The sequence below is a fragment of the Fundulus heteroclitus genome, unplaced genomic scaffold, assembly GCF_011125445.2.
Source record: "Fundulus heteroclitus isolate FHET01 unplaced genomic scaffold, MU-UCD_Fhet_4.1 scaffold_44, whole genome shotgun sequence".
Classification (NCBI taxonomy): Eukaryota; Metazoa; Chordata; class Actinopteri; order Cyprinodontiformes; family Fundulidae; genus Fundulus; species Fundulus heteroclitus.
Window position 1 is genome coordinate 2,661,658 of NW_023396857.1, and position 25,518 is coordinate 2,687,175.

The 25,518-nt window shown below is 39.5% G+C and overlaps 2 protein-coding genes and 1 long non-coding RNA gene across 4 annotated transcripts; 2 read left to right on the forward strand and 1 right to left on the reverse strand.

The window, feature by feature from the left end:
• Positions 1-1,611: 1,611 nt before the first annotated feature.
• LOC118560520 (gastrula zinc finger protein XlCGF26.1-like) lies at positions 1,612-9,650 on the forward strand. The gene is made up of 2 exons (XM_036131577.1): positions 1,612-1,957; positions 7,247-9,650. Exons 1-2 carry the CDS (start codon positions 1,855-1,857, stop codon positions 9,079-9,081), a joined length of 1,938 nt encoding a protein of 645 aa, XP_035987470.1. The 5' UTR covers positions 1,612-1,854; the 3' UTR covers positions 9,082-9,650.
• LOC118560524 lies at positions 4,212-5,543 on the reverse strand. The gene is made up of 2 exons (XR_004929417.1): positions 5,484-5,543; positions 4,212-4,704 (listed from the first exon to the last, which is right to left on the reverse strand). It is a non-coding gene; the product is annotated as an uncharacterized LOC118560524 (long non-coding RNA).
• A 7,311-nt stretch (positions 9,651-16,961) lies between the features above and the next one.
• Positions 16,962-23,648, forward strand: LOC118560522 (gastrula zinc finger protein XlCGF57.1-like). Of its 2 annotated transcripts, XM_036131580.1 has the most exons (3): positions 16,963-17,346; positions 21,941-22,092; positions 22,183-23,648. In XM_036131580.1, the coding sequence occupies exons 1-3, from the start codon at positions 17,244-17,246 to the stop codon at positions 23,449-23,451; spliced, it is 1,524 nt and encodes a 507-aa protein (XP_035987473.1). In that variant the 5' UTR covers positions 16,963-17,243; the 3' UTR covers positions 23,452-23,648. The 2 variants fall into 2 exon arrangements, with proteins under 2 accessions (XP_035987472.1, XP_035987473.1); XM_036131579.1 differs by having other exon boundaries at positions 16,962-17,346; positions 21,941-23,648.
• Positions 23,649-25,518: the final 1,870 nt, after the last annotated feature.

A 25,518-nucleotide genomic window follows, 5' to 3' on the forward strand; every position in this document is an offset into this window, starting at 1 on the left:
AGGTCTGTAATTTACTAACTCATCTTGATCAAGAGATGGTTTCTTAAGTAAAGGTTTAATAACAGCTACTTTAAAAGCCTGTGGTGCATATCCATTTACCAAGGATAGATTAATCATGTCTGAAATAGGACCACTGATCAGAGGGAATACCTCCTTAAACAACTTGGTTGGGATTGGATCTAACATACAGGTAGAAGGTTTAGATGAAGCGAAAATTTTAGATATCTCAGAAAGTTAAACATATTTTTATATGTTTCACTTACTGCTCCTTTGACGTTACCAGAATCCACGCTGAGGTCTAAACAATCTGAACCTAACCAGCTGTATGTACCTGCAGTTTTATGATTATTTTTGACTTGATCAGTTCAGTGTTTGGCTTGAGGTCCCAGAGTTTCATACGGAAATGGTTTGGTCTGCCTTGAAGTCACTGTGAACTGTAGAAGATCTATTTTACATTTTTATTTGCAGAATCTCATAATACCTGCACAGTGGTCTGTGAACAGGTTCATGTGATTGGCTTATAAGTTAACCATCAGCCACATGGAGCACTTTCTTGTGATTGTCTGAAACAAAGGAGATTTCTGATCGGTTGGAAATCATTCCGTTAAAAAATGCATTTGTGTATTGAGTCAAGTCAGGGGAGTCTCAAAAATCCACATCCAGATGCAGTAAAGTTTAAAGACCACAGGTAGTTAGTAAATCAATATATAGTTGCTTATGTATCAGGAATTCTTGTCCTGTGCATGTGTAAATCTTGTGTGTTTGTTTGAATCATCCTGTGCATGCATGGATCTTGTCCTGTGTCTGTATGAATCGCATATCTGTATTTGTAAATATTGAGACTCTTCTAGTTCCATACAACACCCTGTGGGTCGATGGTTTGGAAGTCACTGATGCAGCAGCAGAGCCAACTGGTGTTAGCACTGGGGCCGCTGTAGACCACAGTGATGATGTTGGTGGTAAACACCCTGGACAGATAGAAAGCTCTACATTTCATAGTCAGAAACATAATTTACAGAAAGCAATGACTTAATACCACCTTGGCAATGTTAAAGCAGCTGTTTTTAATGTAGATGCAAACACCCGGGTTTTACCGATGAGAGAGAAGCTCCTGTCCCACAGGAGGTTGGTGAGCCCCTCCATGCTTACATCATCAGAAAGTTTAGCCATGTCTCAGGCAAAGAAGACTTGATATCATGATTTGCTCCAAGTGATCGACTTGGTTCTCCAGGAAGCGGACGTTGACAAACAAGATGGATGGAAGCTGCGTTCTGCACGCATTGGCTTTCATTGTAGTTGTTAGCCTACCTGATTGCTGACCTTCAGTTTCCATCTCAGCCTCCAGGTAAAGCCCGTAGAGGTGGGAGCTCCAGCTGCTTCGTCGCCTGCTGGGTTTCAGCGATATAGCAGTCCAAGGCTGCTCAGATGGTGCAGAGTTGTAATGGCCACTGTTGTCCATTGGTCAATCCAATGTGCTGTTTTCATTTTGTAAATTATTATTATATCTAAGTTACTTCTCTGTTCACTAGAAGTGTTGAATGACCCTGCCAATATGGCGGACGCATTATCGGTTAGATAGCGGATATCCTGTGTAGGCGGGACTTCCGGGTGACTTCTTATCGGGATTGGTTGGTCCGGCCCTGTTTCTCCGGAAGAATGGCGGCAGCGGGCTCGTCGTCGTTCGTGTTTTGTTGGGTTTTTGTCCACGGAGCAGCAGCGGGAGAGTTAATAAAGCTGGAAGATAGAAAGAGCAGCAGTTGGTGAACTGTGGAAAGAAGAGAAACGGCTTGAAGCTCAGCTGGAACTGCTCAGGAAGTGTTAAAGGAAAGTTTGGAGAGAGAAAAGCTAGCAGAGATGTGGAGACAGCAGGTCAAGCAGCGACTGGATGCAGCAGAGGAGCAGAGACACCACATCCTGGATGCTGCTTTCAGCCCCCAACATCTGCTGCACACATCAGGTTTGATGCTTCCACACTCCATCATCTCACCTCCAGCTGCGGCTCTCAGGGCCGTTTTCTCTCTTTCTGCTGCCTTAGGGAGGGGATCGCTGTGATTGGCAAGCTGTTGTACCGATTAGAGCCACAAGGTGTCAGTGTTGCTCACTCACTTACTTTAAATGACCGTTTCGAAGGTTTTAAAACAGTAAAATTTGTGTTCACACTCGGCATGTTCTCAGCTTACAGTTCCCCCATGCTGCATTTCTGGAGGGGAAACTTCATTTGTATCCTGACTTGTGCAGCTCTGCAGGCCAATAAGCTGCGTGCTTACTGGCCAACAACAATAAGTAAATAATAAGTAAATGGCTGTCATCATGGCCCTTGATCACAACCATTTGAAATCATTTTCGTTGTAGCTATCCTTTGATTTTGAATGACAAATTATAATTGCCAATTATAATTATTTATAATATTCATAACTGCACAACACAAGCATATCCACTAAGACTAAGAACGTAGAGAACATGGACCCGTATGGAGATAATTTCCTGCCAAAACGTTGTAAGCAAAAAAATGTGTTGCACACAAATAAAACCTGTTTTGCACACAAAATGATATGTTTCACACACAAAAAATTGTTTTGCAAACTGTTCGCCAACCTTGCACTCAAAATATCATTTATAAGTTTTCCTCGAGTACAAAACGGTCTGTGCTCGTACAAAACAGCCTCTGCTCGAGTACGAAACAATCCCACCACCGCTGCGGTAAATTTGTGCCAAAAGTCACGTGATGCATTGAGTTGTTGTTCAGACTTCCCGACAGCAGGGCGCGCACCCAAAAAAACTGAAACGCACCGGTTTGGCTGAGGAAGAGAGACGTGATAACACAGCTAACAGCATCAGCACCCCACAGGTAACTTTCAAAACTTTCCCGGTGAAAAAGTAACAGCTCACTGATAGATCATGTAAGATTTTAGTTAAAGGCCCTGTTTAGTTTTATCTCTGATCTAAAAATGCTGTGTAACGGACTTTTGAAAAATAATGTATTTAGACTATGATTTGATCTTTACTCTCCTTTCAGAATGAAACGTCTTTGGAGACGTGTGGTGCGCAGGAACTAACATACACAACAATGTGCTGCACTCAGGAGAGGACAACAATTCGCTTGACCTGTCAAACATGTTAGATAACTTCTGTTGTCACCATTTATTTGTCCCAAGACTACAACTAAGTTTTCACACCATCAGCAGTGGCTGAGATGACCATTCACTCAGAACTGAGGGGAATCTAACACTCAGTCAGTTATGGAAGATGGGAAGCATCCAGCATGCTGTGGTAGAACCAGAAATCACAGAGGTAAGATGGATTTTTTTTGTGCGTGCTATTATACAGTTTCTCACATTAATGCGTATATTTCAAACCAGAAATGAATTTATCTGATCATTTATCTGATCACTCCAATACAACAAAACATTGAGTACATCAGAGAGGTGGCACTGAAACTGGTTTCTTTGAAATCTGTTTATTATGGTCCTTCAAAATAATTAATGGATTTTGGAGTCATTTGCTTTTCCATCCTTAGCTTCATAAATTTAATTATATTCAGTAAGTTGTAGCAACAGAATCACGGCCCTCTTTTTTATTCTCTATATATCTTTCTTGCAGGGACTCTGCCTGCCTCATATTGACTGGGACAACAGTGGACTGCTGGATGACCCACACTGTGGGGTCACTATTTCTGAAACTGGCAATGTGTTGAGCCCTGAACAACTTGGTAGCACTGAGGGCAGCAATGGATGCACTGGGACATTCTGAATCGCACGGCTCAGAATATATATATATATATATATATATATATATATATATATATATATATATATATATATATATATATATATATATATATATATATATATGTTGCTACTCTCCAGTATGACCAACACTTTACGGGTTTAATCTTATTGTGGTTACCATTGTTGCAAAAGGTTTTTAAGTAGTAAAATCTAGCCAGGGAAATGTAACTAAGTTAGTGTATTCACTGAATAAAAGTGTAGAACTGCTGGGATTATGATGGTAAATGTGTATGGTACTGTATAAAAATTTTGAAAATGCTGAGGTTATTGGAAAAAAGGGCACATGGAGCTGTTAATAAACCTGAGGATGCAAACAGTGTGGGAAAATTAAAGTCCTTTATTTTCCACATTGCATAATAAACATACCCTTTCATAAAGTCTTCATTTCCAATTCTTACCAATATTAATCAAAGTGAATACACCTTTCCACAAGGATTGCTTTTATTGTTGAAATCAAGACTGAAAGAACTCCATTAATTCTCCAGGTTTTTCCCAGTAAACAATCCATGTATTACCATAAAGCGGGCTGTATAAAACAAACTGGCTGATGAAATGGATGAAGCCAAAAACAGGACTATGAAAAACAATTTCTGCATGTAAGACTGTCAGGAAATTTAGAACCTCAAACCTGGCCTTTTTTTTCCAGCCTAAACTGCTCAACTAAGAGCTATGAAGGACATGCTGCAACAGTTAGTGATCAAAGTAGTTAATACTGGGAACTAAAACGGTTACATATTAAGTTATTTTTAAACAAGCTCAAATCATCTGCCGTATGTTTAAAGATTACATAAAATTTTGAATTGTTCAAGTCTTGGTAGTCTTGTGATGGAAGTCGGCGTGTCTCCAAGCAGGTTGATGATCTGGTAGCCTTCCATCCAGCCCAGAACTTTGATGACCTTCACCTCATCAGTGGATGCTGGAAAACAGATATGTGTTATGGATATGTAAAGGATAATACTCCTCTTAAAGAAAAAAAAAATTACCAAGAGGAAAACAAACGTTTTAAGAAAATATCTGCCCATGTGGCCAATTCCAGCTGTGTTTTTTGCCATGGCCAAACCAATTTTATTAAGTTCACAACACATATTTGCAATTGGGCACAGATGACCTCATTTTTACTTTGAAGAAATTAAGGAGTTAGAAAGGTAGTGAGATATAATCTAGATCTGCTGCTATATGCTTTACTTGTAACATTCATATTTATGTTAGAAAACGCAATTTTTAATTAATTTCCTTACCAATTTTCAAATAATCAATATCCACTCGTTGCAATTATTTTAAATTGCTTAAGAATCCGTTTTGCACATAAGCATACATGCATTGGTTTAACAGTTTTAGGATAAATTACCATATCCAAACACCAATTTAGGTTTACACCAATAAGAACAACAGACAGTCAGTTGAAAACAACATAAAAACACATTATAATCTGTTAACAATGCATTTATCTGGGTATCCACTCAGGTACTATTTATTTGACAACAAAGTAAAGGGAGAAGCCAACCAGTGGGGTTACATTACAAAGCAAAAGTTGTTTTAGCATGGCGTTCAACCTAAGGCTAGCTTTCATGTAATTTGCTCTAAAACGTAACATGGTCCCTTACTGTAACACAGCAGTACCTTTAACTGAAATCTTACATGATCTATCTGCAAAGTGAGCTGATACTTTTTCACCGGGAAAGCTTTGAAAGTTACCTGTGGGGTGCTGATGCTGTTAGCTGCACTGAGCCATGGTGTCACGTCTTTTTTCCTCAGCCAAACCGGCGCGTTTCAGTTTCTTTCGGGTGCGCCCCCTGCTGTCGGGAAGTCTGAACAACAACAACAACAACTCTTAATGCATCACGTGACTTTTGGCACAAATTTACCGCAGCGGTGGTGGGATTGTTTCGTACTCGAGCAGAGGCTGTTTTGTACGAGCAGAGACCGTTTTGTACCCGAGGAAAACTTATAAATGATATTTTGAGTGCAAGGTTGGCGAACAGTTTGCAAAACAATTTTTTGTGTGTGAAACAAGTTTTATTTGTGTGCAACACATTTTTTTGCTTACAACGTTTTGTCAAGAAATTATCTCCATAGACCCGGTTCTGAAGTCCTTCCACTAAGACTAAGAACGTAGAGAACATGGACCCGGTTCTGAAGTCCTCACTAAGACTAAGAACGTAGAGAACATGGACCCGGTTCTGAAGTTCTTCCACTAGGACTAAGAACGTAGAGAACATGGACCCGGTTCTGAAGTCCTCACTAAGACTAAGAACGTAGAGAACATGGACCCGGTTCTAAAGTCCTCACTAAGACTAAGAATGTAGAGAACATGGACCCGGTTCTGAAGTCCTTCCACTAAGACTAAGAACGTAGAGAACATGGACCCGGTTCTGAAGTCCTCACTAAGACTTAGAACGTAGAGAACATGGACCCGGTTCTGAAGTCCTTCCATGGCTCCCTGGATCTCAGAGAATAGACTTTAAAATCCTTCTGTTAGTCTATAAATCCCTGAATTAGCACCTAAATCCATCACAGACTTGTTATCAGGGCATCAACCCTCCAGACCACTCAGGTCTTCTGGCTCCAGCCTGCTCTGCAGAACCAGAACCAGAACCAGACATGGAGAAGCAGCATTTAGTTCCTATGCTCCACTGATCTGGAACAAACTTCCAGAAAACTGTAAAAGTGCTGAAAGCCTGAGTTCCTTTAAATCAAAGTTAAAACCTGTTTTTTTTAAGTAATTTCCCTCTGGGATTATTAAAGTATGCCTGATTCTGATTCTGGTTTAGAGTTGCCTTTAAATATTAAAAAAGTTAACGTTCGTAGTCCAAACTGTTGTAGTTCACTGACACTTCATTAAATGTAGTTTGTAGTCCAACTTATCTTGACCTGCTGTTACTATTCCACTGCAACGTGATTTCCTCTGTAAGGTTTTCTTTTATGTTCTGTTCATCTTCAGCACTTTGAATTGCCCTATTATTGAATTGTGCTACAAATAAACTTTCCTTCATGAGATGAAGCCTCACTCAGGTTGATCTTGATCCCTGTTGCTCAGGTAGTTAATCGATGATTCTGATAGTTTGCTGACATATGAGGCTTAGAGCCGCTGTCAGTGTAACTATCAATATGGGTCACACACACTACAACTGGCTGCTGTTTTAGTCTCCAGACAAGTTGCCACTCGTTCCCTTTCCTTTAAAAGTCACAATTTGCCACCTTTACACAACTTTTCTGCAGGAGCAGAAGTAGGCAAATGACTGATATAACTTCATATAGTGGAGTCAGTAGCTTTAAAAATCTCTAAGCTTTTGTGTCGGTTCATATTCATCACCTAGATACTGATAATTAATCATCTTTAGTTAAAAACGAGTTCCTGTGCTGGTTTCTTGGTTTTTAACTGACACAGATCAGATTTTTCTACTAAATCTAAACCAGTAAGAGTTGGTCTCACATCCTTCTTTCTATGTTCTCTACAGATGTTCAGCAGATGCTGCTGGTTAAAGAAGAGGCTCCTGAAGAACAGAGTCCTGGTGAGGACCAGAGTGACCTGGAGCTTCTCCACATAAAGGAGGAGCAGGAGGACCTCTGGAGCAGTCAGCAGGGAGATCAGCCCAGTGTGAAGGAGGAGACTGATCCCACTGGCTCTCCAGTCATTGCTGTTCTCATCAAGAGGGAAGATGGTGAAGAGAAACCTCTGTTCTCTGAACTTCACCAAACAGACAACAGAGACGTTGCAACCAGCAGCTCAGCTGAGCAGATGAAAGCAGAACCTGATGAAGAAGACTATGGAGGAGTAGAATCCAGCAGAGAGCCAGATCTAAACACTCCTGGAGACACTTGTAACCCTTCAGAAACTCACCACAGTGGGAATGAAGATGAAGGGGATGACGTAGACCATGTTGGATCTGAAACTGAGGACAGTGAGGATGACAGGAAGCAGAGCAGGACTCCTTTCGAGTCAGATGGGAAAAAATCTATCAGATGTTCTGGATGTAGCCAACAATTTAGAAACAGGTGCTCTCTTCAGAAACCCATGATGGATCGTTCGTCAGTAATTTCTTCATATTTTGACCCACTGAGGAAAGTTCAGAAAGAACTCGGGTGTTTTAGTTGTTCTGACTGTGGTAGAAGTTTTAAAAGGAAAAGTTATCTTGAAAAACACAAACGAATCCACACAGGAGAGAAACCATTTGGATGTGATCTTTGTGAACAAAGATTTATAGATACTTCTAATTTAACCACTCACAAAAGAATCCACAATGATGAAAAACCATTTGGTTGTGATGGCTGTGAACAAAGATTTCGATTCAAGTCAAATTTAAACAGACACATGAGGATCCACTCTGGAGAAAGACCGTTTTGCTGTGATGTTTGTGGAAAAACATTTCGATTTGACTCAAATTTAAATCGGCACATGAAAAGCCACATAAACAGGCAGTTGAGGATTCACACTGGACATAGACCCTTTGGGTGTGATGTTTGTGGACAAAGGTTTAGTCAAAAAGCACATGTGAATCGACATATGAAAATCCATGCAGATAACAAAGCTCTTGGTTGTGAATATTGTGGAGAACAATTTAGATCCAAGTCATCTTTCAATGACCACATGAAAGTCCACACTGGGAGCAAACCATTTAGTTGTGATGTTTGTGGACTAAAATTTAGATTTAGATCAGCTTTACAGATCCATGCGACAGTACACACTGGAGACAAACCTTTTGGTTGTGAAGTTTGTGGACGGAAATTTAGATTGAAGTTAACTCTAAACAGACACATGAGAGTCCACACAGTAGACAAGCCATGCAGTTGTGATGTTTGTGGACAAAGGTTTAAATGCAAGTCAAACTTAAACAAACACAAAAAGATTCACACAAAAGACAAACCACATGGGTGTGATCATTGTGGACAAAAATTCAGATTTAAGTCAACTTTAAACAAGCACAGGATTATGCACACAGGACACAAACCTTTCAATTGTGATCATTGTGGACAAAGATTTTTGAATAAGTCGACTTTTAGAAAACATCTGAGAAGCCACCTGGGAGAAAAACCATATGTTTGTGTTTTTTGTGGGAAAAGATTTAGCCAGAGGATATTTCTAAAACGACACACACGAGTCCACACAGGAGAGAAACCCTTTTCGTGTGATGTTTGTGGAAGGAGATTTACCCGAAAGGGTACATTAAACAGTCACATGATAAACCACACAGGAGAAAAACCATTTGGTTGTGATGTTTGTGGAAAAAAATTTAACCAAAAGTCAAATTTAAACCGTCACATCAGAATTCACTCTAGAGGAGAAACTGCTTAAATGTAAGATAACTTTTTTTGTAAACCATGATTGTCTCAAACTATTTAAAGTTTTCTCATGGGATGAACTCGTTTGCAGTAAGATTCATATGTTCTTTGTTAAAATATCTAATCAGACTCCTAGCGGAAAGTTTCAGGTTTTATGTTGGAAACACTACAAACAGAAAGGGAATCGTGTGGCTGCTGCACTCACAAAAGGTTGTTGAAAGAAAAATACATTTTGTGTTGCATATTTGTTTCTAATGGAAGTGTTTTGTAAAAAACAGCAAGTTCTGATAAAAAAAATGGTCATTATTCTAAGCAGCACAGTTTAAGTTTCTACCCAAGTATTAGCTTGATTTGAGATAAGTTATTTTTTAGGTCAATATGCGTATCAATGCTTTGTGTACCTTGCCTATGTAAGTTGAGAGAGTCGGATTTGTTGCTGAATGTGTTCACAACAGTTATTTACTCCCTACTCTAACCTTTCATTAAATGACTGCATTACATTTAGTTCTGCTCATTAGGTTGTAAACAAATTTTTCCATTTTAGTCAATAAATGGTCATTTTTCAAATCTTCATGAAATGCTTGCGGCTCTTGCTAGGCTGAAGGAAAAAATGGCTTTTTGAATTTGTAAACATTGCTGACCACTGACTTCATCTATGTATCCAACTATATATTACATACATACATACACACACAGACACACGAATATATAGATCTAGATAGATAGATATAAATTATATATAAAATTAAAAATGTGTGTTGTGTCTACCTGTATATATTGATTAGAAATACTTTAATAATCCCTTTGCAGCAATCCCTCATACTGAGCATGCATGAAGTGACAGTGGAGAGTAAAACTCCCCTTTAACAGGGAGGAGAACCTCCAGCAGAACCAGAACCAGGCTCAGTGTGAACGCTCATCTGCCTCCACCCACTGGGGCTTAGAGAAGACAGAGCAGAGACACAGAAAGCTCAGAAGCTCACATTGACCCAGGAGTACTTTCTATGTTAGAGGAGACAGAGCAGAGACACAGAAAGCACAGAAGCTCACATTGACCCAGGAGTACTTTCTATGTTAGAGAAGACAGAGCAGAGACACAGAAAGCTCAGAAGCTCACATTGACCCAGGAGTACTTTCTATGTTAGAGAAGACAGAGCAGAGACACAGAAAGCTCAGAAGCTCACATTGACCCAGGAGTACTTTCTATGTTAGATGGTAATAGAGGATGATCTGCCTCCCCTGATAATGTCACAGCTAACAGAACACCAGACCAGGTGTACCTTCTATGAAGAAAAAAGAGAGAGAGCAAAAAGTTAAAAGCTGAAATAACAGTCATTTCAATGCAATGCAAAACTGGAGAGCAGTAGGAGAACTCAGCAGAGAGAGAGAAATAGACCCTGATGTCCTCCAGCAGCCTAAGCCTATAGCAGCATAACTATAAAGATAGCTCAGGGTAACATGAGCCACTCTGACTAGAAGCTTTGTCACAAAGGAAAGTTTTAAGGTTAGTCTTAAAAGTAGACGGGGTGTCGGGTGACCAAAACTGGGAGTTAGTTCCACAGGAGAGGAGCCTGATAGCTAAAGGATCTGCCTCCCATTCTACTTTTAGAGACTCTAGGAACCACCAGCAGACCTGCAGTCTGAGAGCGAAGTGCTCTGTTAGGAACATACGGGGTAATCAGAGCTCTGATATATGATGGAGCTTGATTATTAAGGGCTTTATACGTTAGAAGGAGAATTTTAAATTCTATTCTTGATTTAACAGGAAGCCAATGAAGGGAAGCTAAAATTGGAGAAATATGATCCCTCTTGTTGATTTTCATCAGAACTCTTGCTGCAGCATTTTGAATCAGCTGAAGGCTTTGAACTGCATTTTGTGGACTTCCTGATAGTAAAGAATTACAATAGTCCAGCCTTGAAGTAACAAATGCATGGACCAGTTTTTCAGCATCACTCCTGGACAGAATGTTTCTAATTTTGGCGATATTCCTGAGGTGAAAAAAGGAAACTCTGGAAACCTGTTTAATATGGGATTTAAATGACATGTCTTGGTCAAAAATAACACCAAGATGTTTTACTTTATTACCAGAGGCTAATGCCATCCAGAACAAGCAGGTATAAACAGTGGATGGATATACATATTACATTTTTTATAGTTGCTTTACTTGTTAATAAATGTTTCCTTGAAGGTTAAACTATGGAGACAAATTTCTGCCAAAACGTTGCACACAAAAAAAATGTTGCACACAAATAAAACTTGTTTTGCACACAAAAAGATATGTTTCACACAAAAAAAATTGTTTTGCAAACTGTTCGCCAACCTTGCACTCAAAATATCATTTATAAGTTTTCCTCGAGTACAAAACGGTCTCTGCTCGCACAAAACAGCCTCTGCTCGAGTACGAAACAATCCCACTACCGCTGCGGTAAATTTGTGCCAAAAGTCACGTGATGCATTGAGTTGTTGTTGTTGTTCAGACTTCCCGACAGCAGGGGGCGCACCCGAAAGAAACTGAAACGCGCCGGTTTGGCTAAAGAAGAAAAACGTGACATCACAGCTAACAGCATTAGCACTCCACAGGTAACTTTCAAAGCTTTCCCGGTGAAAAAGTAACAGCTCACTGATAGATCATGTAAGATTTCAGTTAAAGGCCCTGTTTAGTTTTATCTCTGATCTAAAAATGCTGTGTAACGGACTTTTGAAAAATAACGTATTTAAACCATGATTTAACTCTCCTTTCAGAATTCAACGTGTTTGGAGAGACGTGTGGTGCGCAGGAACAAACATATACAACAATGTGCTGCACTCAGGAGAGGACAACAGTTTGCTTGAGCTGTCAAACATGTTGGATAACTTCTGTTGTCACTATTTATTTATCCCAAGACTACAACTAAGTTTTCACACCATCAGCAGTGGCTGAGATGACCATTCACTCAGAACTGAGAGGAATCTGACACTCAGTCAGTTATGGGAGATGGGAAGCATCCAGCATGCTGTGGTAGAACCAGAAATCACAGAGGTAAGATGGATTTTTTTGTGCTGGCTATTATACAGTTTCTCACAATGCATATATTTCAAACCAGAAATGAATTTATCTGATCATTCCAATACAACAAAACATCGAATACATCAGAGAGGTGGCATTGAAACTGTTTTCTTTGAAATGTGTTTATTATTAAAATAATTAATGGATTTTGGAGTCTTTTTTTCAATCCTTAGCTCCATGAATTAAATTATATTCAGTAAGTTGTAGCAACAGAATCATGGCCTCTTTTTTATTCTCTATATATCTCCATCTTTCTTGCAGGGACTCTGCCTGCCTCATATTGACAGTGGACTGCTGGATGACCCACACTGTGGGGTCACTATTCCTGAAACTGGCAATGTGTTGAGCCCCGAACAACTTGGTAGCACTGAGGGCAGCAATGGATGCACTGGGACATTCTGAATCACACGGTTCAGATATATATATATATATATATATATATATATATATATATATATATATATATATATATATATATATATATTATATATATATTAGGGCTGGGCAACGATTAAAATATTTAATCGCGATTAATCGCCCTGATTAATCGCGATTAATCGCGATTAATCGCATTGTATTTACAAACTCCAAGAATGAATTCAAAAGTAGTGTAAAGAGCACTTTTATTTTAATGTTCTGCTGCCATATGAACAAAAGTGTTGTAACATTTGTAGCACTTATTTTATACTGGATATTTTCAACCCATCTATTGAATTTAGTGCACTAGTTGATCTTTTCTTCATAAGAGAACAAGCACTGCAGCCAAAATATGGCCTTTTTTGACCTGCTGTATATTAGCCAGTCCCTAAGCTTGATGTATCATGAAACTGTTGACCTTTTGGGTTTTGTGGTTTTTATTTTATTATTACAATTAAATAATAATAATAATAATAATAATAATAATAATAATGTTATGTTCAGTGTTTTTTCGCTAATCCACCTCTTATATATTTCAATCCTTATGTAATTTTGTCTGTGTTGTGTGCACCTGCCTGTTGCTTTAATCCTATTAATTTCCCCGTCGTGGGATAAAAAAAGGATTAGCTAATGTTATCTTATCTTAAATAACACTTTTTAATATATGTACTGGGTTCTTTCAAGGTCTTAATTACATGTTATGTGTGGGCTCCAGTAACATCCATCCATCCATCCATCCATCCATCCATCCACTGATCTACCTGGATGTTCCCTGGAGGACTGAAACGCCTCAGTCAGAGACGTCTGTGGGTCTGTCGGGGCAGTGAGAGAAGTTTCGTCTCCTCTCTCCGTTTCTGGGGCTCGACGTTTTCATGTTTTTTCACGTGCTTAGATAAATTTGTTGTGTTTCCACTGAAATGAACCGGCTTTTTACAAAACATACAGCTTGATTTCATTTACGGTATTAAAATAAAGCCGAACGGTGCTACTTCCTCTGTTCATGTTTTTTCGCTGCTGCGTTCTCTCTCAGCTGTTTGTGTATTAAGTTTGTGTGAGAGCTGAGTGCGCGGGCCAGGCTGAGCCTGCGTGCTGATTGGCTGGCGCCGCTGAGCCATGTACGAGAGGGGAGGGGGAGCGGGAGAGTGCTGCCTGACTGACACTGACTGAAAGCATGTGAGCAACATGCGTTAATGCGCGATAAAATAAATATCGCCGTTAATAGTCTAATGAATTAACGCGAAATTAACGCGTTAACTTGCCCAGCCCTAATATATATATATAAATGTTGCTACTGTCCAGTATGACCAACACTTTACGAGTTTAATCTTATTTTGGTTACCATTGTTGCAAAAGGTTTTCAAGTAATAAAATCTAGCCAGGAAAATGTAACTAAGTTAGTGTATTCACTGAATAAAAATGTAGAATTGCTAGGATTGTGATAGTAAATGTGTAAGGTACTGTATAAACCTTTTGAAAATGCTGAGGTTATTGAAAAAAAGGGGCACATGACCCCTTTTTTTACTAAAACTGAGGATGCAAACATTGTGAGACAATTAAACAGTCCTTTATTTTCCACATTGCATAATAAACATACCCTTTGATAAACTCTTCATTTCCAATTCTTACCAATATTAATCAAAGTGAATACACCTTTTTCACAAGGATTGCTTTTATTGTTGAAATTAAGACTGAAAGAACTCCATTAATTCTCCAGGTTTTTTCCCAGTAAACAATCCATATATTAACAATAAAACGGGCTGTATTAAAAAAACTGGCTGATGAAATGGATGAAGCCAAAAACAGGACTATGAAAAACAATTTCTGCATGTAAGACTGTCAGGAAATTTAGAACAATCTCAAACCTGGCCTTTTTTTTCCTAACCTTTTTTTTTTTTAGCCTAAACGGCTCCACTAAGAGCTATGAAGGACATGCTGCAACAGTTACTGATCAAAGTAGTTAATACTGGGAACTAAAACGGTTACATATTAAGTTATTTTTTAACAAGCCCAACTCCTCATGTGTTTAAAGATTCCATCAAATCCTGAATTGTTCAAGTCTTGGTAGTCTCGTGATGGAAGTCGACCTGGTAGACTACCAGAGTTTATGTAGGAGCCTTCCATCCAGCCCAGAACTTTGATGGCCTTCACCTCATCAGTGGGTGCTGGAAAACAGATATGTGTTATTGTTATGTAAAGGATAATACTGTTAAAGAAAAAAATAAATCACCACTTCGATGAAAACAAACTTTTCAAGAAAATATCTGCTCATGTGGCTAATTCCAGCTGTGGTTTTTGCCATGGCCAAACCAATTTTATTAAGTGCACAACACATATTTGCAATTGGGCACAGATGACCTCATTTTTACTTTGAAGAAATTAAGGAGTTAGAAAGGTAGTGAGATATGATCTAGATCTGCTGCTATATGCTTTACTTGTAACATTCATATTTATGTTAGAAAACGCAATTTTTAATTAATTTCCTTACCAATTTTCATATAATCAATATCCACTCGTTGCAATTATTTTAAATTCATTAAGAATTCGTTTTGCACATAAGCATACATGCATTGGTTTGACAGTTTTAGGATAAATTACCAAATCCAAACACCAATTTAGATTTACACCAATAAGAACAATAGACAGTCATTTGAAAACAACACAAAAACCACATGATAATCTGTTAACAATGCATTTATCTGGGTATCCACTCAGGTACTATTTATTTGACACAGCACAGTAAAAGCAGAAGCCAACCACAGTGGCTGCATTACAAAGCAAAAGTTGTTTTAGCATGGCGTTCAACCTAAGGCAAGCTTTCATGTTATTTGCTCTAAAAAGTAACATGGTCCCTTACTGTAACACAGCAGGGCCTTTAACTGAAATCTTACATGATCTATCACCATAGTGAGCTACTACTTTTTCACCGGGAAAGCTTTGAAAGTTACCTGTGGAGTGCTAATGCTGTTAGCTGTGATGTCACGTTTTTCTTCTTCAGCCAAACCGGCGCGTTTCAGTTTCTTTCGGGTGCGCCCCGTGCTGTCGGGAAGTCTGAACAACAACAACAACAACTCAATGCATCACGTGACTTTTGGCACAAATTTACCGCAGCGGTGGTGGGATTGTTTCGTACTCGAGCAGAGGCTGTTTTGTACGAGCAGAGACCGTTTTGTGCTCGAGGAAAACTTATAAATGATATTTTGAGTGCAAGGTTGGCGAACAGTTTGCAAAACATTTTTTTTTGTGTGAAACAAATCTTTTTGTGTGCAAACAAGTTTTGTTTGTGTGCAAAACTTTTTTTTGTGTGCAACGTTTTGGCAGAAATGTGTCTCCATATTAAACGTTTTTAATAAAATTATGTTTGGTATTTTATTTCATTACACCAAAATGATGATTGTAACACCCTATTGTCTAGAGCAGGGCTCACCAACTTTTCAAACAGAGCTTTGTAAGCGCTACCAGTACTGACCTTTGAACTACAAGAGTCCAAGCTCACCTTAACTTTACATAATATAAACATGTTTTCAAGGCTTTTATCATTTTAAAAGCTATGTAAATACAAGTATGATTAAAAAGGAAGAGCAACTGAATAAAATAGCATTTTAGATGCAGCTCACTGGAGGGTTGTGCTATTTCTTTGAACAGGCTTAATGAATGGTAAATTTACCCTTAACTGTTAGATTCTATGAAATTATTAATTGTGAACCCCACTGTTTAAAATAAATATCTATATATCTATATCTATCTATATATCTATCTATCTATCTATCTATCTATCTATCTATCTATCTATCTATCTATCTATCTATCTATCTATCTATCTATCTATATATATATATATATATATATATACATAATATATATGTGTATATATATATATAATATATATGTGTATATACATAATATATATGTGTATATATATATAATATATGTGTATATACAAATATATATGTGTGTATATATAGTATATATATATATATATATATATATATATATATATATATATAATATATATATATAATCTATAATATATATGTGTGTATATATATATCGCTATATATTATCTATATATATCTACGACACATATATATTTATATCTATAGATTATATATATATATACCTATATCTATGTATATATATATAATATATCTGTGTCTATACATCTATATGTGTATATCTCTATATCTATCTATATAATATATCTCTATCTAATATATATCTATCTCTCTAGATCTCTCTCTATCTATCTAATATATATGTGTGTATATATCTCTATATATCTCTATCTCTCTCTCTCTCTCTATCTATCTCTCTATATATATATCTATCTCTATATCTATCTATATATATATCTAAATCACCCAAAATTGCAGTTTAATTGTTCATTGGAATTTTTGGCCCTACCAACATGGTGGACATGTTAACGTCTAACGGATGTCCTGTGTGCGCGACTTCCGGGTCTTTGGTTCCGCGGGCCTCCAACTGCCAGTGCGCAGACTCGTGTTTCTCCGGAAGAATGGCGGCAGCGGGCTCGTCGTCGTTCGTGTTTTGTTGGGTTTTTGTCCACGGAGCAGCAGCGGGAGAGTTAATAAAGCTGGAAGATAGAAAGAGCAGCAGTTGGTGAACTGTGGAAAGAAGAGAAACGGCTTGAAGCTCAGCTGGAACTGCTCAGGAAGTGTTAAAGGAAAGTTTGGAGAGAGAAAAGCTAGCAGAGATGTGGAGACAGCAGGTCAAGCAGCGACTGGATGCAGCAGAGGAGCAGAGACACCACATCCTGGATGCTGCTTTCAGCCCCCAACATCTGCTGCACACATCAGGTTTGATGCTTCCACACTCCATCATCTCACCTCCAGATGCTGCATCAGCTTTATTCCCCGGAAGCTGCTCAGCTGCTGTCTGTTTGTAGCTTAGCTTCTGGGTTTCAGGTTTTGGTCTGACGCTGGATTCTAACTGCGCAAATACTCTGAGTAATGCGGTAACGAGCGGCACGGTTCGTCCAGAAGGTGGCTGCGTCAATGCCTGTTCAAAAATAGGATCAACGTAACGAATCTGTCCACAAAATGTTAGGAATCCAGTTTATTGAACACATTTGTGGCCACCTGGAAATAATATGTTTCAAATATCTGGTTCTTCCAGAGCAGCATTCAGTGGAGATCTCCAGATTAACTGGAGACACATCCCAGCTCACATTTTAGGAATTATAACGGAAATCACAAGGTTCCAAGTATAGTTTTAACAGAGCCAGGCAGTATCTGCGTTCTGTGACCAGCATGTCTTAGAAAAAAAAAAGATAATAATTGGCCGTTGTTTCACAATAAAGAAGGTGTTTTCTGTAATTCCACAGAAATGCTGGGCTGTCAGAATATGGCTCTAAAACTCATCTTATTGCTGACTATCATTATGATTTGTCTCTGGTTTGGATGCGTGAACAGAAAAAAAGCCACAGCAGCAGGTGTGTGATTCTGTTTTTATCCTTTTCTCAACAAATGCATATAATACACCTGTTTTACATACAGTGCAGCTAAACCAGTTCAGAAACAGTCTGAAGTGGTTTCAGGATTTAATCAATGAACTCGTTAGGCTCCATGTGCTCTTAACATGCAGCCACACTAACGAGAACTTTGAGAACAACTCACAGATTTACAGCTGGGATATTCTGACAGCCCAGCATTTCTGTGGAATTACAGAAAACACCTTCTTTATTGTGAAACAACGGCCAATTATTATCTTTCTTTTCTAAGACATGCTGGTCACAGAACGCAGATACTGCCTGGCTCTGTTAAAACTATACTTGGAACCTTGTGATTTCCGTTATAATTCCTAAAATGTGAGCTGAGATGTGTCTCCAGTTAATCTGGAGTTCACCACTGAATGCTGATCTGAAAGAACCAGATATTTGAAACATATTCTTTCCAGGTGGCAACATAAATGTGTCCAATAAACTGGATTCCTAACATTTTGTAGACAGATTCGTTACACTGATGGTATTTTTAAACAGGCACCGCCACCTGCCCTTTAGACTCACCTACGTTTTCCAGCTGCTACCAGCTCATCTATCACACCAGGTTTTTATTTGTTAGCATCGTTGCACCATAAATGCAAGTCCTGTAAAATATGTTGACCCTAACATAAACCATGCAGGTATTCATATTTATGTTCTGGCTGTCCTGCTGTTTCTGTAAAAGTTCAGATATCCAGCATATATAATATAACATATAATAATATCATTATTTGCTAAAATCCTGCTTGATTCAAGCTGCAGGGACAGCCACTGATGTGAAAACATAATATGTATTTCTTTACTCCGTCTTAGCAGAGAACGCAGGCAGTGGTGTCCCAGTGGTTAGAGCGCTTGGGTCCTGCAGAGGTCACAAAGGTTCTTGGTGTGAGTCCCACAGACTGCCACTAGGGTCCCTGAGCAAGGCTCTCAGTCACACCTGTGGCAGCCCACTGCTCCCTGAGGGGCGGGTTAGCTGCAGAAGCTGGGATTCCATTTCAGCATTCGACTGAGATCTTTGTCTCTTAGCAGTTTATTGATATTTTTTTATTTTTTTTATTGATGTTTTCTTCACGTTGAAATCATCCAGTTCTTGTCTAAAGAACAGCTGCAACACTTTAGTCTGACTTCCTCGTTCTTGTTGCCCCACATCAGCAACATTAACTCGGTCACAACATTTCAAAACAACTTTGGCTCCGCTGGTTGGAAACTCTCCACACCACCTGTAAACCTCCACAGACTTAATTTCTACAGTCCAACACCTGAGACCGGCACCAGAGGAACCATCGTTCCCTCTGACGTCTCCTCTCTGCTCGCCTGCGTTCATCAGAGGCACTGAACTCTGTCAGGACTCACGTGGAACACCAAGCAGCACTGAAAGAACCGATTTGACATCAAACCAGATCTGTGGCCTGGTGGACCTCTGTCTCTCAACCACATATTCCAGAGACAGAGACAACCTTCACAGACAGAAACACGGTGTGCTGTGGGCTCCCAGAGCCCCCCACTGTGAGCAGTTTGTACCTGGAGGAGGTGGAGAGCAGGACCCCCAGTGCTTACACCACCAACCCTCTCCTTTAGGTTACCTGCAGTATGGTAGCACTCAGTTGGACACTTGGGTCAAAATAAAGACCGAAGATGTTGAGGCATTGACCAACCCCATCAGCTCAGGGGACAGCGACGTGAGAGGACGCCAAGAACGGCATGTTGCCTTTCCTGGACTCTGCGGTGCACATTCAGGAAGACGGGAGTCTGTAACTGAGATTCACCAGAAGCCCCACAAACACAGACCAATACCTCCATTTAGATTCCCATCAGCCAGTGGAGAACAAACTGTAATCAGAACTCTGAGTTAGCGGCTGACAACGTTCCCTCTGCCTCAGAGGAGAACCAACAACTGTCAGCTTGTGGTTACCTGAACTGGACCTTTGCTATATCAGCCACAAAGATGGCAGAAAAGCAATAGCTTCTGGGAAATGTTCTCCAAACACAACATAGCAGTAAATGTCAAACTAATAAAACTCTCAGACTAAAACTATTTCCTCCCAAAGACAGAACAGCTGAGCGGCGTTGTGTCTGCGGTCCGATGCAGCTCAGAGGAACTAAACTACAGCTACATGAACTGGAGCAGCAGGAGGACCAGCAGCTCAGGGTCAGACTCAGTGGTCCACTGGTAGTTCTTTGTCAACTTGAATATTATCCTCCTGTAAGGTCAAGTGCTTTAAGAAACATCTGGATAAATTGCAGGTGGTTCAGAATAAAGCTAAAACTAGCACTCAGATGGGGAGGATGGAGTTTACAGCTCAGTCCTCCAACTGGTTCCAGATCAGCATCTCATCATGGTTCAGGAGACCAAGTCCTCCGCTCACACCAAGCAGCAGCTTCTACCCACCAGGACAGAGATGGTGGGTCTTTGATCTGCATCTCACTGAGAAAGGTTACCCTGAGCTACCTCTATAGTTGTGCTGCTATAGGCTTAGGCTGCTGGAGGACATCAGGGTCTATTTCTCTCTCTCTGCTGAGTTCTCCTACTGCTCTCCAATCTGCATTGTTTGTTGTTATTTCAGCTTTTTATTTTTCTCTTCATAGAAGGTACACCTGGTCTGGTGTTCTGTTAGCTGTGACATCATCAGGGGAGGCAGATCATCCACTATTACCATCTAACATAGAAAGTACTCCTGGGTCAATGTGAGCTTCTGAGCTTTCTGTGTCTCTGCTCTGTCTTCTCTAACATAGAAAGTACTCCTGGGTCAATGTGAGCTTCTGAGCTTTCTGTGTCTCTGCTCTGTCTTCTCTACCATAGAAAGTACTCCTGGGTCAACGTGAGCTTCTGTCCTTTCTGTGTCTCTGCTCTGTGTTCTCTACCATAGAAAGTACTCCTGGGTCAATGTGAGCTTCTGTGCTTTCTGTGTCTCTGCTCTGTCTTCTCTAACATAGAAAGTACTCCTGGGTCAATGTGAGCTTCTGTGCTTTCTGTGTCTCTGCTCTGTCTTCTCTACCATAGAAAGTACTCCTGGGTCAATGTGAGCTTCTGAGCTTTCTGTGTCTCTGCTCTGTCTTCTCTACCATAGAAAGTACTCCTGGGTCAATGTGAGCTTCTGTGCTTTCTGTGTCTCTGCTCTGTCTTCTCTAACATAGAAAGTACTCCTGGGTCAATGTGAGCTTCTGAGCTTTCTGTGTCTCTGCTCTGTCTTCTCTAACATAGAAAGTACTCCTGGGTCAATGTGAGCTTCTGTGCTTTCTGTGTCTCTGCTCTGTCTTCTCTAAGCCCCAGTGGGTGGAGGCAGATGAGCGTTCACACTGAGCCTGGTTCTGGTTCTGCTGGAGGTTCTCCTCCCTGTTAAAGGGGAGTTTTCCTCTCCACTGTCGCTTCATGCATGCTCAGTATGAGGGATTGCTGCAAAGCCATCAACAATGCAGACGACTGTCCACTGTGGCTCTACGCCCAAATGCTCCGATATGTTGAGGAGGAGGAAGAACGCTTGGAGGTCAGCTGGCCTCCATTATTTTGAAGGCGTCTGATTGGCTGACAGGTTTTAGCTTAGCGCTACACTGCCCCCTAATGGTCAGGTATGTTTAAAACAACGCTCAGTGGCGTATTTGTGCAGGTTTGTGTGGATGAAAACTTTTATGAAAACAATCCTGTGTGTACGATATTATTTCTGAAAAAATTATTTGGGGAGATATTAGTTTTTATAAAGACCCAGCTACATGTTGACGAAGTCTTACTTACACATTTCTGAATATGAAATTGATGTTTGTCATGTAAAGTGCCTTGAGACACCAAATGTTGTGAATGTGCTACATAAAGACACATTTAAAATATTTACCAAAATGTTCACTAAATCTCATAACTGCCATTTCAGATGTATTGATAAGTTACAGTTGCTCATCATCTGTATATTCTGTTTCAGAACTGCCTGCAGATGTTCAAGAGACGGTGGTGGTTAAAGAAGAGGTTCCTGAAGAAGAGAGCGCTGATGTGGACCTGCAGGACTCAGAGCCTGTCATTATAAAGGAGGAAGATGAGGGACTCTGGAGCAGTGTGGAGGAAGAGCAGCTCAGTGTAAAGGAGGAGACTGATGTCACCAGGTTTCGAGTCATTACTGTTCTCACAAAGAGTGAAGATGATGAAGGGAATCTTCTCTTCTCACAGCTTCAAAATCACCAAACGGATGGGGGAGATCCTGCAATCAGCAGCTCAGCTGAGCAGATGAAAGAAGTGATGGATGAAGAGGAATGTGGGGGACCAGAATGCAGCACGGAGCAAGATCTGAACACTCATGGAGAAACTTCCAACTCCTCAGAGACTGAAGAGACCAAGAATGATGATGTGGACCATCCTGACTCTGACCTAAAGCCCTCGTCTGAGTCTGGATCTGAAACTGAAGACAGTGACGACGAGCAGAAGGAGAGCCGGGCTCCTGAATCAGGTGGAAACACCGTCAACAGATCTCTGAGTTGCTCTGAGTGTGGCCAACGGTTTGTCAACAAGCTCTCTCTGCAGAGCCACATGACAGCTCACTCAACAGTAAGGTCTTCCAGCTCAGCGAGTACGGTCCAAGCAGATCTAAAACTTTATAGTTGTCCTGACTGCGGTAAAAGTTTTAACAGGAAGGATTATCTAAACAAACACATGAAATGCCACACAGGAGAGAAACCCTATATTTGTGATCTTTGTGAACAAAGATTTAGGGTTAAATCAAAGCTAAATAGACATATGAAGATCCACACAGGAGAAAAACCATTTAGTTGTGAGGTTTGCGAACAAAAATTTAGAGTTAAATCAAGTTTAAACAGACACATGAGAATCCATACAGGAGACAAACCATTTAGTTGTGATTTTTGTGGACGAACATTTCGCAACAAGTCAACTTTAAACAATCATATCAGAATTCATGCAGGAGAAAAAGCTTTTAATTGTGATGTTTGCGATCAAAGATTCAGGTTAAAGGCAACTTTAAAAAGCCACATGAGAGTCCACACAGGAGACAAACCATTTATTTGTGATGTTTGTGGGCAAAGATTCATCGAAAAATCAGCATTAAACCGTCACATGACGATCCATACTGGGGATAAACCATTTAGTTGTGATGTTTGTGGGAAAAGATTTAGTGAAAATTCACATTTAAACTGCCATATGAGAATCCACACAGGAGATAAACCATTTAGTTGTGAGGTCTGTGGGCAAAGATTTAGATTTAAATCAAATCTAAACAGACACGTGAAAAGTCACACAGGAGAGAGACCATTTGGTTGTGATCTTTGTGGCCGCAGATTTTTTCAAAAGTCTGCTTTAAATGGTCACATGACAATCCACAGAAGAGACAAACCTTTTGGATGTGACGTTTGTGGCCGAAGATTCACAGAAAAGCCCACTTTAAAAAATCACATGAGAATCCACAAAGGAGGAGAAATTGTGTAGATGGAAATATTAACACAGCTGTAATTCCTGCGCATGTGTGGCTTCCTCCAGCTGGCCAAAAGGAGACTATTACCCGATTAATTGTTCTCACTACATTGCCCATAGGTAGTGTCTGTTTGTGTGATTGTATACACACACACACACACACACACACACACACACACACACACACACACACACACACACACAACCCAAACCTTCAAGGAAATGCGGTTAGAGACAATGAATGAACACTTGATCCTATTGAAATGCCTTTGTGACCATAATAAAGATTTAGTAAAACTAGGCTTAAAGGTGTATAACCACATTACGTCCTTATAAAGAAGACTAAAAACCATTGATCATGATAAAATAAGGTTATATACACCAAGCCTCCATCCTGATAATGTTTGATGGTCCTTTTTGTGGGCAAATAGCCCAGCACCAGGCACTATTAGTAGATATAAACAGATGTGGCGCCATCTAGTGGCAGTATCGCAGAACTACCATAAAGCCAGTTTGATTAATTAATAAATCAGTATTAAATAACGTCAGACCGAGCCTGACTCTCAATGCCTCGCAGTAAAGCAGCAGCTCAGCGTGATGAAGACCAACGTTATTAATTAAATAATCTACAGCAACTTTAAGATCCTCATATCAGAACATTTACTCACGACAGTCAACTCTGCGTCACATCTGAGCCTCGGCAGGTTTAGCTTCAGTGAACACCAACGTTCAGACTGGATTCCCAGAGACGTTCCAGACTTTTCCCTCTTCATAGATTTTTATTTGTGTTTTCTTCCACTAGATCTTGGACCTTTCTTCATTGTTTCGCTGGGAGATGCTAATAGCCGTTAGCCACTTCCTTGTTTTATCCCCTGCTGTTTATGTGCAGCATGTACTTCTGTTAAAATCGTAAATAAGCATCAAAGGCTTGATTTACTAACATATTGAGCAAAAACAAAGCATAAACACCAAAATAAAAACTAATACGCCAGCAGGATGTGATAATCTTTCATAAAAATTTTGTATGCAACCAGAGTGAGATATTGACGTATAAACAAATAGTCAAATAATGTGGCTATGCACCTTTAAGACTGAATGTTTATAGTTGTTTTATTATAATTTTTTTTTCATTTTAGAGAAAAGTAAAATTTAAGATTAATAAACAGAGGCAAATATACAATTTCTCACAAACTACATTGTAATTACTATATAAACACCATAAAACTCACCTGATGAGTAAATAACATTTGGCCTTTAGGGCAAAGTTGCAGGTTTTCAGTTCTGACATAAAACCATCAGTTTCTGCACACTTCAGGTTTTCAGGGAGTTTGTTCTGGACCTGAGGAAAATAAATGCTGCTTCACTTCGTTTAGTTCTGGTACAGGAACACAGGAAAGAGATCTGGTTCCATAAACTGGGTCACTTAGGTTTACTCCAATATCAGTGACTTGATGCAGTCAGATGGAGAACTTGATATATCGGCTCGCCTGGATCCTCCTTGTGGCAGTTATGATGCGAGCTCCATCCTAATATTGATAAAAGATGTCCTGCTTTGCAAAACACTAATTTTTCACAATAACAAATATTCTCTGATATGTTTTATTTTTTATTTTTATTTTGCTCCTTTTAGGACCAAAAGTTAAATTTGTAAACCAAACAAGTACTATATAGTGTGTTTTTTGTTGTTTCTTTGTTATAACGCTTCTTGACAATAAATCTTAAACCATTGAGAAGCCTGTTTATTTCTATTTAAATATTTATTTCTATTTAAATGGTGGCTAGTTATTTTTTAGAACCTTTTATTTTTATCAGTGTAGCTTGTTCTGTTGTTAATCCCCACATTTGTTAGTTTTTACTATTAAAACATTATTGCTGATTATAAAGCGGAATAATTTTATATAGTGTTGTTTTGCACTATTATAGATGAATGTATTTATATCAGACGAAGTCAGCTGTATTTTTCTCTGGGTGATTTCACGTTTTAACAGCGTTGTCTGTGGAGTACCTCATAGATCAATCAAACGTTTAAACCCTTTCCTGGCGCTCATCAGTATATTAGCGCTACATTCATGCCTTCATTAC